General features: G+C 54.9%; 1 protein-coding gene across 1 annotated transcript in view; it reads left to right on the top strand.

The window, feature by feature from the left end:
• Positions 1-586: 586 nt before the first annotated feature.
• The window catches only part of RIN3 (Ras and Rab interactor 3), a 124,548-nt gene continuing 108,526 nt past the window's right edge, over positions 587-16,608 (top strand). The window contains exon 1 of the mRNA XM_047080196.1: positions 587-849. Coding sequence (XP_046936152.1) covers positions 806-849 — 44 coding nt within the window. The 5' untranslated portion in view covers positions 587-805. The remainder of the gene's footprint in view (positions 850-16,608) is intronic.

The following is a 16,608-nucleotide window of genomic DNA, read 5'->3' as shown; positions in this document are numbered from 1 at the left end:
TTGTGTGAGCTCACTGGCTTTCCCACTCCGATCCCACCTAGGGGTGGTACCCAGGATAAGTGAATCACGTGCCCGTGGATGAACAGACCACCTTGTGAAGTAGTGAGCTCACCGTTAGCCGAGGCATCCAAGAGGCCACCTGCCTCTGGTCCGGGGCTGCCCCTGGGCGAGTCTCGGGCTCCTTGGGGCGGGAGGCAAGGCTGCGCCTCCCTGTCTGGCGAGCCCGGCCCGAGTTCCCCACCTGCCGGTCCGCAGGAGCCGGGAGCGCCTTCCTTCTTCCCACGCGACTCTTCGCCATGTGGGAGACTTTGCTGTAAGTTTCCCTCGCGGCGCTCTCGGGAGCCGCCCGGGCCGCAGCCCCTGCCCGCGGAGGCAGCTCCCGGCGGCTGGACGCCCGCGCCCGGAGCCGCGGTCCCCCCGCCGCCCGCCGCCAGGCCCGGCCCCGGGGGGGGGGGGGGGGGAGGGGGGAGGGGGAGGGGCGCGGCCGCCGGGCTTCCGCGTGCCCCAGGGGTGCTCCGGGCCGCCCGCCGCCGGCGAGAGGCTTTTGACAAAAACCCCTTGACCACCAAGGCCAGCCTCTTCCTGAAAGCCCCGCGCGCTCGGATACAGGAAGTGGAAGCCAGCGAGCGCCCCAGAGCGCGGCGGCGGCGGCGGCGGCTTCCCACTCGGCGCGGGGCTGGCGGCGGCGCCCGGCCGGGCCCTTCCCGAGGGCCAGCGCCAGGGCCATGCGGGCGCCCGGGGCACGGCGGTCCGCGCCGCCCGGTGCCTGAGCCCCTCCGTCCGCGGTCCCGGAGCTGCCGGCGGCATGATCCGACGGGCCGGGGCGCCCGAGCGCGGGGACCCCGCGGGGTAAGTCTTGCCTCCCTCACCCCCCCCCCGGGAGTGCTCGGAGCTAGCGAGGGAGCCCCGGCCGTCCGGCCTCGGGGCGTCGGGTGAGTCCGAGCCCCGCGGCCACGGCCGGGGCCGGACTCCGCTTCTGCGCGGAAGGGGGCCGCGCTGGTGGCTGCAGGACCCGGGGACTTGGCCAAAGTTCGAAGCTCAGACGTCACCGCTCGCTGGAAAACCAGCTAAGCGGCTGGGTGCGAGAAAAGCGTCTCTACCTGTCAGACCCGGGGCGGAGGGGCTGCGTGGATGCCGCCCCTTCCCCCGGCTCCTGTCTCGCCTGAACTTCAGAAACAATCACCGGGGGTCCGGGTCGCGCCAGCCTCCTGCACCCGCCGCTCCGCCTGCGTCCCCGCGCGCGTCCTAGGACGCTGACGACCAGGCGGGCGTGGGGTGGGGGCCGGGGTCCCCGTAAGTTCGGGCGCCAGCGGCCCCGACAGCTGACGAGTCCGCCTAGACCGCGGACCCACCGAGATCCCCTTCCCCCGTCCCTCAGGCGGGTCCGGGGACGGTGACCTTTGGACCTGCCTTATCAAGCCCTGGGGAGGGTCCGGGGCGCACGGGTTGCGCTGGGGTCTGGGGGATCCCGGGGAGAAGGCACAGCTGGGCATGCGTGAAGCCGAACTTGTTTGGGAACTGACTTTCGGGAGGGGTCTCGTGTGCCTCGTCTTATGTCCCCCACCCCCACCGAAGTTGCTTTTGGACATTGCTCAGGGCTGCGCTTCGGGGAGAAGGTTCCCTCCCCGCCGCCCAGCCCAGCGGGCGTCTCGAGAAGCTTCAGGGGGTTGAAGAGGCTTCAGTTCCAGTGGTGGATTCTTGGGAAAGCCTCTTAGAACCTTTCGGGGTGTCAAGGTTGACGGGTGCCCACCCCTGCCCCGAGGTTGCCATTCCTGGCTTTTCGGTTTAAAACTCCCGGGCCTGTTTCTGTGATGGACACCCAGCTGCTGCCTGGCCTAGCTCCATGACCCCAGGAGCTCCATGACCCCTAGCTCCAGCTCCCAGGGCCTCAGTTCTCTGCTCTGTAAAACAAGAGGGATGGGCCGATCTTGTGCAGTTCTGGACTGGGGGACAGCTGGAGGTGACTGGTTCCCACTCTGGCGGGCTGGGGGCTTAAACTCTTCTGGATCTGAATGCCTTCCTCCTCCCTTTTGCCCCATCGCCGCCTTTCCCCAGAAGTTCTGCCTGTATGCTTTCTCTTGGAAGTAACCTCTGGAAAGACAAATGCCATCCGGTGGGAAGAATTGGAAATTATGTTGGGGAGGGGGCCCCTCAGGGGCAAGTCTCTGCCACACCCAATATTGCAGGGTGGAGCTAGGAGGAGTTTCCCATGGAAGAAGGGGTGGTGAGGGGCCAGGGTCCTGACCTGTCCAGCTTCCCTTTCCCCACCCCTCCCCAGGAGTGACCCCCTCCCCCTCACCTACTTCCTCTTGCTTTTCTTTGTTCATTACTGGACCAGTTACTTAACCTCTCTGTGCCTGGGTTTACCTATCTATAAAATGAAGATAAGTAGCAGTAACTATCCTCACAGGGTTGTTTTGAGGGTTAAATGAGATAATGCATAAAGAGTTTTGCACATTGGCCTATAGGGTAAACTCTTAATAATAATAATTATTATTATTATTCCCACTTGTTGATAATAGTACCAGATATTTAACCTCGGACAAGAGACCTGGTCTTGCCTCCTCTGTAAATTGGGGGTAATAATAACACCAACTTCCTAGGATTGTTATGAGGTTTGGATGAGCTAATATTCAAGCAGCTGCCTACAGGCAGCCGTCGGTTAACACACCAGCTCAGGCCTGCTTAGATGTGCCTGGCACATTCTAAGGAATATTGGTTTGCTGCTAAAAACATCACTTTATTTAAGAGGACCTTTTGTGCTGGAAGGGTTCCTAAATAGTATCTCACTGAAACTCATACCTGGTAGGTACTTGCATACCTCCAGGGACGGAGAACTTGCCACCACTGTGGCAGTCCTAAGACAGGAATTCCTGAACTTGAGTTGCAGGTGCCTCCCTCTAACTTCTTACCATATCAGACCCTGTTCTGCCCTGGGGAGCCCAGACCTTGACTCTCAAGTACTACAAGGCAGTTTTCGGGTGCACCCCAGGCACCCCCTATTCCCCGGGCCGCATGTCCACCTGTGTTACAGTCCAAAGATGAGGAGGAGCAATCATCTGTGATTCCTCATCCCCATGCCACCCCCAGACCCCACCGACCACTTGGGGCTGAGTTCTGAGTCCTCAGAGGAGGACTCCTCTTTCCACTGGGCTTCCAAAAGTCCTCTCCTTCTCGCTGTGATGTTCAGACAGCTGGGAGAATGTCTCCTACTCTGACCCCCCAGAGCTCAGAGAGCCCCCTGGAATAGGAGTGTGAGGACCTTGGCAAGCAAGGTCTGTCTCCTCCTTGGTGCAGATGTCGGCTGGGGAGAAAGAAAAGGCAGACCGCCCAGTATCCTAGGTGTAGACACTTTTTCTCCTTCGGTTCAACAAATAGTGTTTACATTAGGTGGGGGCGGGCGCCCAGCATTAAACCAAGCCCCTTCCCACTTGCAGCTGACGTGGGAGACGATGACAGAAGGTGGTCTGGTGGGGTTAAGGCTTGGGGGGTGCTGGGGGCTGCAGATGGGGTTCGTACACAGAGGTGATCTGATTCGGATTGGGGCTATATCGCAAACAGACTGTAGCAGAGAAAGCAGAAGCAGAGAAATCTGCTGGGAAGGAAGTTCTTCAGTGGGCAGGAGGGCGGGTAGTGACCAGGGAGACAGGAGAGGGGCTAGCCTCTGAAGGGATGAACTGGAGGTGAGGAGGGAGTGGGGAGGTGCAGAGATGACCCCGGTGAAGCTGTGACCTGTGGAGGGGCCGGACGCCAACCTGTGTGCAGGGGTCACTGAGGACGTGTAAACTCAAAGCCCACACTTTTATGTTTGATGAATTGAGAGTCTGCTTAAGATTTTATTTGAAAAAGGATTCCACTCTTGCATCTGATCCAATCCCCTAATTTAAAAAAAAAAATTTTTTTTTAACGTTTATTTATTTTTGAGACAGAGACAGAGCATGAACGGGGGAGGGGCAGAGAGAGAGGGAGACACAGAATCGGAAGCAGGCTCCAGGCTCTAAGCCATCAGCCCAGAGTCCGATGCGGGGCTCGAACTCACAGACCGCGAGATCGTGACCTGAGCTGAAGTCGGACGCCCAACCGACTGAGCCACCCAGGCGCCCCTCTAATCCCCTAATTTAACGACAAGAGAAAGGAGACCCAGAAAGAGGAAGTGATTTACCCAAGGTCTTAGGAGCTGGAGATGGGGCTGGGCCTAGAAATTGGGTCTCCTGAGCCTTGGGCCTTGAAGGGGCTGCCTGGGCAAAGCCCCAGGGTTTGGGAGACCCCTGGCTTTCTGCCTCGTGCCTAACATAATGCGGGGATCCCGTTGAACTCCTTGAGAGAAGTCCCTCATTCACTCCCAGCTCTAAGACAGGGGACTCCTCTGGGGTGGGGCCCACCCAGAGCAGTGATGAATTCAGGGTCCCAGATACCAACTCCAGCTCTGCCCGCCGACCTGGGCCTCCTTGCTTGCAGGGGCTAATGCCTCTGGGTGGTCCTGGCTGGCACTCAGCTGGGAGACCCACCCCCTTCCAGACCAGAAGAGAGGCTGTGGCCCACAGGCAACAAAGGGTTACCTAACCAGCTCAGGCCTGTACTTCTGAACCCTGAGAAGCCCCCGTGCCTCCCCTGGGAAGCATTAGGGGGTGAAGGCTCAGGGTCTACTTGGGACAGGGGAGTCTCAGCACATTTGTCCCTGAGGACCTCTTCCCAGTCTCCCCTACCACTTGATAGGACCCATCCTGGGCCTGGGTCCCTGTTTAGTGATCTTTACTGAGACTGAAAACATTAAAAACTACAAATCCTATAAAGGCACCTGCATTTTAATCCAGGGGATCGGGAAATAAAAGAGGGAACCCAACCAAAAATAGGTATGATGGTTGAAGGGGGGGGGACCCACCCAGGCCCCTCACTGCCCTCTCAGGCCTTCCTGGAGCTCCACTTTATAGACAGGAATCTGAGCTGGCCTGCGGTGCCTCTCAGGAAGGGGCCAGAGCAGAGGGGAGGAAGGAATGCTGATTGGCAACCACACACTCGGTCCCTTACATCACTTCCCAGAGTCCATCTGTCCCTTGAGTGAGGGTTGTCGCCAGTTCACGCCTATGCAGGCCATGACAGATGAGCAGAACTGGGTAGGGAGCAATGAGGAGGGAGGGCAGGTTTGGAGGGGAGAAGTGTCTGAGCAAACTTGGAAGGGGGAAAGTGGAGGGTCTACCCCTCCCTTATCAGAACGAGAGAGGCACATCTTGGTTGGGAGACACTAACAGAAAGGCCTGGCGTAGGAAGAGGGCCCATGCTCAGCGTCTGGGTGCCCAGAAAGAGCCCCAACCGGGGGGAAGTGCCTCGGAAAAGTCCCAGACTTCCTGTTTGCCCCCGTGGCTCTCTGCCCACCCTCCCCACCCCCCAATCCGGGAGTCACCTTCAGAAGGGAGTGAGGGCCCAGGAGTCATCTTGTTCTTGGCAAGTTGGCTTGGAGACAGTGAGCACTGCTCTGGCTGCCAGCTCTAGAACTTTTGGCTACGTAACTGTTACCCTGAACCTGCCGTTTATCCCATGCCCCAGGGGCGGCCAAAACACGGATGTTTTCTCCAACACTGGAACTAAAGACGAAAATCACGATGTTAATGACTTTTCTAAATTGTGGATCTCCCCTTGATCTCATCCTACCACCACCCGCTCCCCCCACCCACCCCAAAATAAGCCCTTCTGGTGAAATGGTTCTTGCTGCTAGAGACAGAAGACAGACAGACAGCCACATCGAGGTCCCCCAGGAGGGGTGGAGAAAACAGCATGACTCCCATAACCCCTGGTCACCCTCAGGTGTCATGATCTCCTTTTTAAAAACCCCTTACGGACTCCCTGTCTTCCATACCCCATTCCAGTCCTTCACGAAGCCAATGTACAGCCTTACTTTTTCTGGTCCCCTTGGCATGCACAGCTGCCATAGCCTCCCCTGCCTTTGCCCACAAAGTTCCTTCCAACTGGAATGCCGTCACCTCCTCCATGAAGCCTTCCATCCACACCAGCTCTTTTTGAATCCTCAAAAAACTTTACGCACGAGCTACTTATTTACCTAGCAAGAAACCAAAACCCCATTAATATCATGTCTTCCTGTTTAGATTATGAACTTCCAAATAAAAGGGATCAGATCTTTACATCCATATCTTTTTGTCCTGCACACGGCTGGCACTCAATAAACTCTTGAGAACAATGACATACTGAACAGGATTCTAAAAATTGCCTCGCAGCCTTCCCTTGTGGGACAACAAGGCGGCTGGCCACCCAGGAAATTGGGTAGGGACCCTGTATAGGCACCAGTCACTTCGTTTTCTCCTCCTCAGCGGGGTCCCCTAATTCTAGCTGCGCTCCCTCACTTCTCCGAGAGAGAGGGTGGGAGACGGTGAGGCCAGCTCTGGATTACCAGTAGATACTTCGTCCTCAGCTGAGAGAGCAGAGTTAGCTGGCTGTACAGGTTCTGGGTGAGCCCAGCCTGGGTCATTGGGTCCCGAGGGCAGGTCTGTGGTCCACTGAAAAACTGGGAAGATAAGGGTGTGTGTGTGTGTGTGTGTGTGTGTGTGTGATGTGTATCAGCCAAGGCTGCCAACCTCTTTTCCTGGGCAGAACTGTCTTTTTTTTTTTTAACTGTTTATTTATTTTTGAGAGAGCAAGAGGCAGAGTGGGAGCAGGGGAGGGGCAGAGAGAGAGGGAGACACAGCATCCGAAGCAGGCTCCAGGCTCCCAGCTGTCAGCACAGAGCCCGAGGCAGGGCTCGAACTCAAGAACCGCAAGATCATGATCTGAGCTGAAGTCGCTCAACCGACTGAGCCACCCAGGCGCCCCCAGGGCAGAACTGTCTTTTATTCTGAGATGGGAGTTTTGTTTTGTTTGTCATGTTAAGCCTCCTTTTTTCTATGAAACGATTGGGTAAATTGATGGTGGTTGTTAGTTTTTGGTGTCTTTTTTTGCAAAGTAAAAAATGCTGAAGGAAAGTCTGAGAAACGCTGCTATAGTTGCTTCGGGAGGATTCGTCCGTCCTGCACCCCCTTCATGCCCATGCCAGAGCCAGCTACACTTGGGGGTCGGAGTCCCCCTAATTGTATCATCCTTTGCTCATCTGGAAGATGCTTAGGGGCTTGCTGAGGATGTAGGATGTCTCCAGAGTCCCGTCCCTGTGGTGATTTGGGAGAATACTAGGAAGCAAGTGTCTGTCGCTGGGCCTCAGTTTTCAACGAACTCAGTGATCTCTAGGTTCCCCCTTGGTCTGACATTCAGTGATTCCCCGAATACTGGCCAACGGGCAGCAGAAGCTGGTGTCCTGGAGTAATATCAGAGCTCAGGGGATTGATGTGCCAGCTGGAGATGACCTAGCCTTTCTACCTTCTGATGGCTGGAAGGGCAGCCTGTGGAACAGTCTAGAATATACGGGTACACTTTCATATGAAACGAAGACTCAGAAGGGAGACTTCTGGGTCATCACCCTGACCGAGTACCTGGAAGGAAATGTTTCCTCACTGCTGTGGGTTTATTTTTGAAAAACCGTTTTTAAAGAAAAAGTGCATGGGTTGTGGAAGCCCACTCTGGGGATAGGCCTCTGGTGTCCTGCTAGAATGTGCCGACTGGACGGCATTGGAGTGGCGTCTCTGAGTGTGACTGGATTCCCACACTGGCCATTTTGGGTGGTTGCTGAGGAGACACCGAGGAGATCACAGGCAGCCTCACGTCGCGGAGTTTCTGGTGGGAAGGCTGTCCCGTCAGGGCTTGAGAGGGATGACCCCCGAGGGAGGGGGCTCTCTGCCGGGTAACCCCGGGGCCTCCCCACAGCACACCCGGTACCGTCCTGAAGTAGACAGCTGTCCCTGTGCCTGCAGGCCGCAGATGGCACCTCGTGCCTCCCCTGCCCACCCCCCACAGAGCTATCCAGTGAACCCAGAACCTTCCCTCCTGCCCGCGTGGCTTGGAAAGAGAGAAAAGCGATGCGTGGGTACAGAGGAATACTTCCCTCTGACTCGGTGTCCACAGGGCGGCGGGGAGGGCCTTACGGACTCCATACCTATGTGGCTGTCAGCCTTGGCCTTTGTAGAAGCATCTGGAAGCCACCATCATGGCCGCCACCTCAGGCTCTCTCCACCTGCCAGTAAGTCCTCTGCTGCCCCAGGCAGCTCTTCTGCCCAGGGGGGTGGAGCTTGAGGAGGCCGCCCCAGTGGCTAAAACCATTCTGGGGGCCAAAACTTCTGGGGGTCAGAAACAACTCTGGGGGGTCATCAGAGTGCCTTGCCCCCATCTCGCCAGTAATTTCTGGGAGTTCCTGGGAGTGTTCCCACTCCAATTTGTACTCGTTTGAGAGAACGAACCAGCCCGCTATGAAAAATGTTAGTTCCTTTTTAAAAGAAACGGGCTAGAGAGCGGTTGTGGTCAAGGCCTGTTGTGTCGTGTGCACTGTGGTAACAGTGCACACTCAGGCCACATCCTATGGGCTCATGGCACCAGCCTCAGGGCCAGGCCCCCCCTGCACGCTCTGTCCTAGGACCAGGCAGAGTGACGGTTCCCCCCCCGCCCCGCCCCCGCCCTACCCCGAACCTGGCTCCACCCACAAGTCTGGAGCCTGGGGTGGGGGGACATAAGGATTCTAGGCGGGGGAGGCCAGGGTTGGGGACCTTTGGATCCTGATGGTAAGATCTGCCTTAGAGGGACCATCCTGTGCGACCCTTCCCCCATGAAGGTGGCCCCTGCTTCACCACTGACTCTGGGATCTTAGTCAAAGCCAAGAACTTTTTATCCCCTAGTTAAGAGATGGGACTTCAGATGTCAACACCACCCCAGCTCCTTGACTCACATTTGATAGGAGATATCAGGGCTGATGAAAAAGCCTGTTTTCTGAAGATAGAAAGAGGAGAGAGGGATGTGGAGAGGGACAGCCCGGAAGGAGGAAAGGGGGCCACGACAGTTGCAGAGAAGACTTCTTCTTGGGCACAGGTTTCCCCAGAGCGAAATTATTCCTGGGGTCAGTAAGTGTGCTTTTTCACCCACCCCTGGAAACCAAAGAAATAAAGGACTCTGCATCTGAAATTCTCAGTCTGATGATCTTTGGCTAAAGGAGCAAGCTGTCGAGGAGGAATTCACCAGGGACCTTTCTCCCCAGCCTCCATGTCTCCAGCTTCCTTAATCTCAATCACTGTCAGAGATGGCTACTCTAAGTTTCTCTAGGGATATTGCAGTTCGAAGCAAGGACTTAGCTTTCTACCAATGGCATCTGATGACGGCATTTATTTTTATTTTTTTAAAAATTTAAAAAAAATGTTTATTTATTCTTGAGCGAGAGAGAGACATAGCGTAAGGGGGGGAGGGGCAGAGAGAAAGGGAGACACAGAATCCAAAGCAGGTTCCAGGCTCTGAGCTGTCAGCACAGAGCCCAACGTGGGGCTTGAACTCACAAACCGCAAGACCATGACCTGAGCCAAAGTCAGACACCTAACTGACTAAGCCACCCAGATGCCTCTGATGATGGCATTTATTATGCTTACTTCTTTCTGTTCTTGTCATTTTTGAGAGAGCATCCATCTAAAATACATTCAGGGATTCTTTTCTCAACTAGTATCTTTTTTATCCATCTATCCATCCATCCATCTTCCCATCCTCCCATCCATCCATCCATCCATCCATTCATCCATCCTTCCATCCATCCATCCTTCCTTGCATCCATCCATCCATCCATCCATCCATCCATCCATCCATCCTTCCTTGCTTCCATCCATCCATCCATCCATCCTTCCTTCCTTCCTTCCATCCATCCATCCATCCACCCACCCACCCTTCCTTCTGTCTGTCCGTCCATCCATCCTTCCATCCATCCTTCCATCCATCCATCCATCCATCCATCCTCCCTTCCATCCATCCATCCTCCCTTCCATCCTTCCTTCCTTCCTTCCTTCCTTCCATCCATCCATCCATCCTCCCTTCCATCCATCCTCCCTTCCATCTATCCTTCCTTTCTTCCTTTCTTCCTTCCTTCCTTCCTTCCTTCCTTCCTTCCTTCCTTCCTTCCATCCATCCTCACATCCATCCATCCATCTGTCCTTCCATCCATCCTCCCTTCCATCCATCCTTCTATCCATCCATCCTTCTATCCATCCATCCTTCTATCCTTCCTTCCTTCCTTCCTTCCATCCATCTTCACATCCATCCATCCATCCTTCCATCCATCCATCCATCCATCCTTCCATCCATCCATCCTTCCATCCATCCATCCATCCATCCATCCATCCATCCATCCTCCCATCCATCCATCCATCCATTCTTCTATCCTCCCATCCATCCATCCATCCATCCATCCATCCATCCATCCTTCCATCCATTCACCCATCCATCTATCTTCCCATCCTCCCATCCATCCATCCACCCACCCATTCATTCATCTATCTGTCTGTCCATTTACTGAACATCGAGGAGTTTCCAGTTTATCTATTAGGGAAAATACGAGAAATATGCACATAACTAGCTCACAGGGCACTACATAAAAACATACAAACATGCCTATGCTATGGTAAGCAGGAATGACATTCTGGTAGAGGTGGCATCTGGACTGGGTTTTGAAGGATAAGTAAGTTTTTAACAGCTGAAATCAGGTGTATGCAGAGAAGGGCATCCTCATAGGAGAAAAGCACAGAGCAGGAAGGTGAGAAAGGACAAGTTGCATGTGGAAGCCCTCAAGAGCCTGGTTTGGGGACAGAGAGGGAGAGTTCTGTGTGGGGTGAACCTAGAAAGGGAGTTGGGGCCCCCTTGGTAACAAGTGGAAGAGTTTGGATTTTACCATGGTGGCGAAGACCACAGGTCTGTTTCAGAGCTGGGCAACCCTAGGCAAGTCCCTGCACCTTACCTGCCAGGACACCTTTCTTTTTTTTCTCTGCCACATGGAGCAAGGAGGATCCCTGCTTTACAAGGTTGTTGCCATTACAAGGGGTTGGGAGCTCTTTCCTGTATGTATATAGGGTGTGTGTGTGCACACGAATTCATACACTATTGGTTTTCTCCCCAAAATTTATTACATACCTGAAAAAGGTCACACAAAAATAGTGGCATTTAAAGCATCAAACATTTTAATCTCTTTGAGGCTACACCCAGTCTGAGTGCCTGTTAATTTCAGTCTTTGCATGCAGTTTTGATCTGCATGTATATGTTAATTTGTGTTCCTTTTTTTTTATTGTTTCCTATATGCATTTTTATATGCTGTGCTGTGGACATATGTTACCCATGTATCATCTTTGGTGGCCTCATATGATTAATGATTGCAGTTGGCACAGACACTGGTCAACTTCTTTCTAGTCCTTTCTGTTTTATTTTTTATTTTTTATTTTTTTTATATTTATTTTTGGGACAGAGAGACACAGAGCATGAACGGGGGAGGGGCAGAGAGAGGGAGACACAGAATCGGAAACAGGCTCCAGGCTCCAAGCCATCAGCCCAGAGCCTGATGCGGGGCTCGAACTCACGGACCGCGAGATCGTGACCTGGCTGAAGTCGGACGCTTAACCGACTGCGCCACCCAGGCGCCCCTAGTCCTTTCTGTTTTAAATGAACTGAAAACTTAGTTGGAAACTTATGTGGGGCTAGGGTTTGAGGCCCAATTCTTTGAGATAGATCACCACCCTAGAGTATTTGAACTCAAGGGTGAAGTAGAGCCTGTTGATTGGTCCCTGAATTTTAATTGGGTGTAAATTTTAGCTGAACACTGCTAGGTGTGGCCATGTGATTAAGTTCAGGATGGTGAAATATAAGTGAGGAGTGCAGTTTGCTTGGACATGTCCTTAAAGAGAAGGGGCGTGGCTTTCTCTCCTTTCCTCTTCCCTGTTGGCTGGAATGCAGATGTGATGGTGGGAGTCGAAGCATCCATCTTGGACTTTGAAGTCAATTTGAGAATGGAAGCTGTATGGGGGGCAGCAACAATATAGTAAGGGTCCTAGACATGTTGGAGCATCATCCCCGACTCTGGACCACTTCCTCGGGCTTTTCTGTAACAGAAGAATACATCTCTATATGAATTAAGTCACTGTTATTTTAGATTTTCTGATACTCGCAGACAAACTTGATCCTAACTAACATAAAAACTTTTCTCTCTCGTCACACAGCAGCAGATTGTGTCAGAAATAATAAAGCTGCTTTGCAGGGCTGCCTGCGAGTCTTCATTTCCTAGTGGAGGTTGGAAGGAAGAAGAGGAGGAGAGGGAGAAAAGGCAGTTTTGGGTCGACTAGGGCTCTTATTTCAAAGACTAGATTGCAAACATTTTCTTCATACTGGGTGTCTGTGAGTTTTAGATTTCACCAGAAGGTGCAGACTAGTCATTCTGGCTTGAGTTCTGACTCCCCAATTCTGTGCCTTGACAGGGCTAAATACTGCTGAGCAACTGTGTCTCTTCTCTCAGCCTCAGTTTCCCCATCTCTGCTCTAGATGGAGAACCCTCATAGGTTAACCCCCCCTGTGCTGACCTCTGCAGCTCCTTCTGAGATCCAGTCTCCTGTCACACAAGCACGAGAAAGGCCGGGCCCAGTCTCAGCAGCGCCTGCGTCCCTGCTGGCTGGCACCATTTGCCCATTCATTCATTCATTCATTGCCTCTTTATTGAGCGCTTGCTGGGTGCCAGGGTGGGTTTGTGCTGAACACGGGCCGCTGGAGGTCTTGAATGACCTCTCTGCCTGGCCTTGGGAAAGATTTGTCCAGAAATGGCCAGGGCTTGACATCCCCTTCCGAGGATAGCACAGACTTATTTGGAGCCTATCAGAGCCTGCTCGGAGTGGTCCTGCACAGCCCAGGATTGCCCCCTGGGCATGCATAGGCCCTCAGGGCTGCCTGTGTCTGAGAGGTTCCATGTGTGGCCTGGGATTGAGTGGGGTGGGCTGTCTGGACAGGCTGAGCAAGTGTCCCTGGAAAGGGTTTGAAACACAGTTGTCTTCTTTTTATAGGCCAAAGCAGCCCCCATCCCTGCTTCTAGCATCATCAGATGTCCAGAGCTCAGTTTTTCTCTGGATTAGCAGGGGCTCCCTAATCCAGCCCCTGCTTACAGATGAGTCTGTGGCACAGAGAGGGGAAGTGATCATCCTGATGTCTCAACAGCTGGACCCGGGCTCTTTCCAAGGCTCTGTGAAGGTGCCTAGGCCATTCCTTTGCATGAGGCATTGGAGATGGGGGCAGGGGGAGGGGTACTGGCACATCAGTCTTCACCGACTGCCTCTCCCTCCAGCCTCTGGAAAGGTGAACTCTTTCCTGCCTCGGAGACTGAGCACACGCACCCCACTTACACCTCCTGTAAAAAGCCTAGGAGACTGTCAGGCCTCCAGGGCTGTTGCATACAGTTGTGCAGGTTGTTCACTGCACAGAGGCACCTGGCTGAGAGAGAAACACGTGGGGGCTGAAAATTCATTCTCCTGCCAAGCCACGCACGATGTCAAGTGGTGAGAGGGTGGTGAGGGGATTGCCTGCATTCATGGGGAGGAAGGAGTGTCTTTTTCTAACGTGTGCAGAGGCGTCAAACAGGCGAGCTGGAAGCCCGGACAGTAGAAGACCCCGCAGCACCCTCAGAGCCTTGCTCCTCACGCCCTCACAGTGTACTGTCTGGCCCAGTAGACCGTAGCTCCCGAGGGCAAAAAGCGGCTCCTCTTGGCAGGGTGTCATCGCCAACTGAGCACCGTGCTAGGCGGTGTTCAACTCCCAGAACAGTCGTGCTGAGCGAGAGGTGTGAGGGCTGGGGAGGAGTGTCCAGCACAAGGCTTGGAAAATGTTTGTTGAGTGACTATATGGCAGGTTAATGCCGAGGAGAGAGGTCAGGAGAGGTTGATAGGACAGAGGGTATGTGGGAGAAGGAAAGGGGCCTGGGAGGCCTGCATCTTGCGGGGGGACCAGTAGACCAGGGGTGGGGGTCCTGGACAAGCTGTCGAGGCCGACTCTGGGCGGGAGGCCCTAAGCGCAGAGGCCGTGGCTGGGGAAAGCAGGCACCCCTGGTGCGACTCCTGGCGCCACCTCTGCGGGGCCGGGGCTGAGCTGGGCACGATGCAGGGTAACTGCCGAAGCCCCAAGCTCTTCCCCAGGCCTTAGACTCCCAGCCAGCTCAGTGTCCGGGAGCACGGCGCTCGTCCAGCAATGACCTGACGACTCACCCTGGCCGCAAGGACCCTCCGTCTTGTGGGGACATAGGAGCGACGTGCAGTGTTGTGCCTACGGGGTGCAGGATAGTCACCTGGAGTGCCGGGGTGCCAGCTGGCTGAGGGTATCTTGCTCAGACGCGGGTGCATCTGGGACAGCTCTCGTGGGGGTGAGAGCCAGGCTGAGCAACGCCTGGGAGTTTCCCGCATGAATGTGGGGTGAGCCAGCTTGGCCGTGTGGGGGGTGCTGCAGGCTCAGCGGGCCGGACATTAGCACTCTGCATGGATGGAGGATGGCCTGTGCCGGAGAGGGGACCAGACGGCAGTCCCCCGAAGGCCACAGAGAGTGAGACAGGTTTGTTGCGCATTTAAAAATCTCAGCTGTGTATCCATTTCCCAGGGCTGCTCTAACGACGTAACACAGACTAGGGGGGGGTTAAAGCAAGAGAAATTTATTCTCTCACAGTTCTGGAGGCCAGGGGTCCAAAATCTAGATGGCATCGGGGCCTGTGAGACTGGGCAGACTCGCCCTTTCTCTTCCCAGCTTCTGGGGGCCCCAGGCCGTCCGTGGGGGCCCTCGGCTTGCAGCAGCATCACCCCAGCCTCTGCCTTGTTCGTTACGTGACCATCAGCTGCCTGTGTGTGTGTCTCTGTCTGTTCTCTTCTTATAAGGACACCGGTCATACTGGATCCGGGCCCACCCTGCTCCAGTATGACCTCATCTCAACTCATCGCATCCGCAACAACCCTCCTTCCAAATAAGGTCACATTCTGAGGGGCTGGCAGTTAAGACTTCATCGTATCTTTTTGGGGGACACGGTCCAACCCATAACAAGCTAAAATTTACATAGAGTAAAATTCACCTTCTTGTGTGTTCATTTCTACACGCTTTGGCAAACGTAGACGGTTGTGTAACTGCCACCACAACCGAGATATGGAATAGCCTGTCCCTGTGCAGAATTCCCTGCCCCCCGCACCCCAATCCTGGCAGTCACTCATTTCTTAGGTCCTCGAGTTCTGCCTTTTTGAGAACGCCATATGCACGCTGCCTTGTGAGCCTGGCTCCTTTCACTTAGCTGAGTGCATGGGAGATCTGGCCGTGGCTGTGTCTCAGGATCGTGTTCGTTTTCACGGCTGAGAATATTTCATCGTATCGGACACACCACAGTTGGTGCGTCCACTCACCCACGGCAGCACATTTGGGTCATTTCCAGTTTCGGGCAGTGGCAAATACAGTCACACAAACGGTTGCACAAAGGGTATAGGTTTCGGGTAGGGAACCACGAGGGCCGGCTCGCATTCGGGCTTCTGTGTGAAGAAGGATGCGGGGTGGGGGCAGCAGTGTGTGGGGAGACCAAAAAGAAGCACCCGCAGGGCTCCAGGCGAGCAGTGATGCTGGCCTGGACAAGGGTCTCGGCAGGGGAGAAGTGGGCCCGCTGGAGCATATCTAGGAGGTAGAGTGGACGGAGTCTGGCGGAAGACTGGGTCTGTGCCATGGCAGCGTGGGGGCCCGGCCCCCGCCTCCCCAGGAGAGGGTAGCCCTCGCAGCTCAGCGTGGCTGGACGCGTGGAGCTGATGAGCGGAACATCACGGTGCAATGGTTACAGGTGTCGTGAACCCTGGAGCCAACTGTCAGGGTTGACAGTCTACTCTCTGCCTCAGTTTCCTCCTCTGTAACACAGGGATACTAATGGTTCTGAATTCGCAGAGCTCTTACCATATCATAGGAGTTAACACGCGCGAGGAGCTTGAACAGAGTCTGACACGTAGTAGGTGTTCAGGAAGCCAGAACCAGGGACGCCCGGCCGTCTCAGTCAGCAGAGCGTGTGACTGTCGATCTCAGGCTTGTGAGTTCGGGCCCCACGTTGGGTGTGGAGCCTAATCAAACGAATAAAATAAACTTTGGAAAATAAGTGAAAAAAAAATAACCCTGAACCACGGTCAGTGGTCTCCTGAAGGGCCCTAGCCCCACGCTGTCTCATCTACTCCACTCATCCCTTTGGCAATAAGCCAGTTTGTGGTACCTCTTGTGGCTCCCCGGTGCCGTGGACGACACCCTCATCTGGGCACCATCCCGGGTCTGTCCTGACCTGCTGTGAGAACTTGAGCTGGCTTCCTTACCTCTCTGATCACACCGCGTGGAGGTACAAAGCCCTACTGTGCGCCAGGCTCTGTGCAGGACAGCATGTGACGCATGGCGGCCACGCGCAGTGGGAACTTCATCAAGACACGCAGGCGACCTGCTCGCGGCAGTCTGTAGGGAGGCGAGCGACTCCCTCCAGGTTTGGGGGGTGCTGGCAGAGGCCCCTCCTGTAGTTGCCACAAATATCGTCCTCCTGTTTTCCTCCCAGATACCTCCTCCACCTCTGATGGGAACTGACTAAGGCGGCCCCCCAGCAGCCTCAGCTGGAGGTGAGCAGGCGCCCGGCTTGGGCTCCACAGGGAGAGGTGGGTTGTGTCCTTGTTCAGATGCCACCGCAGCTTCGAGGTCTGTTGC

This window comes from Lynx rufus, unplaced genomic scaffold (assembly GCF_022079265.1).
Source record: "Lynx rufus isolate CCGP_SWC_20201006 ecotype Redwood Valley unplaced genomic scaffold, mLynRuf1.p SCAF_17, whole genome shotgun sequence".
Classification (NCBI taxonomy): domain Eukaryota; kingdom Metazoa; phylum Chordata; class Mammalia; order Carnivora; family Felidae; genus Lynx; species Lynx rufus.
The sequence above is the reverse complement of the archived record's forward strand: the minus strand, read 5'-3'. Positions and strand labels throughout refer to the sequence as shown.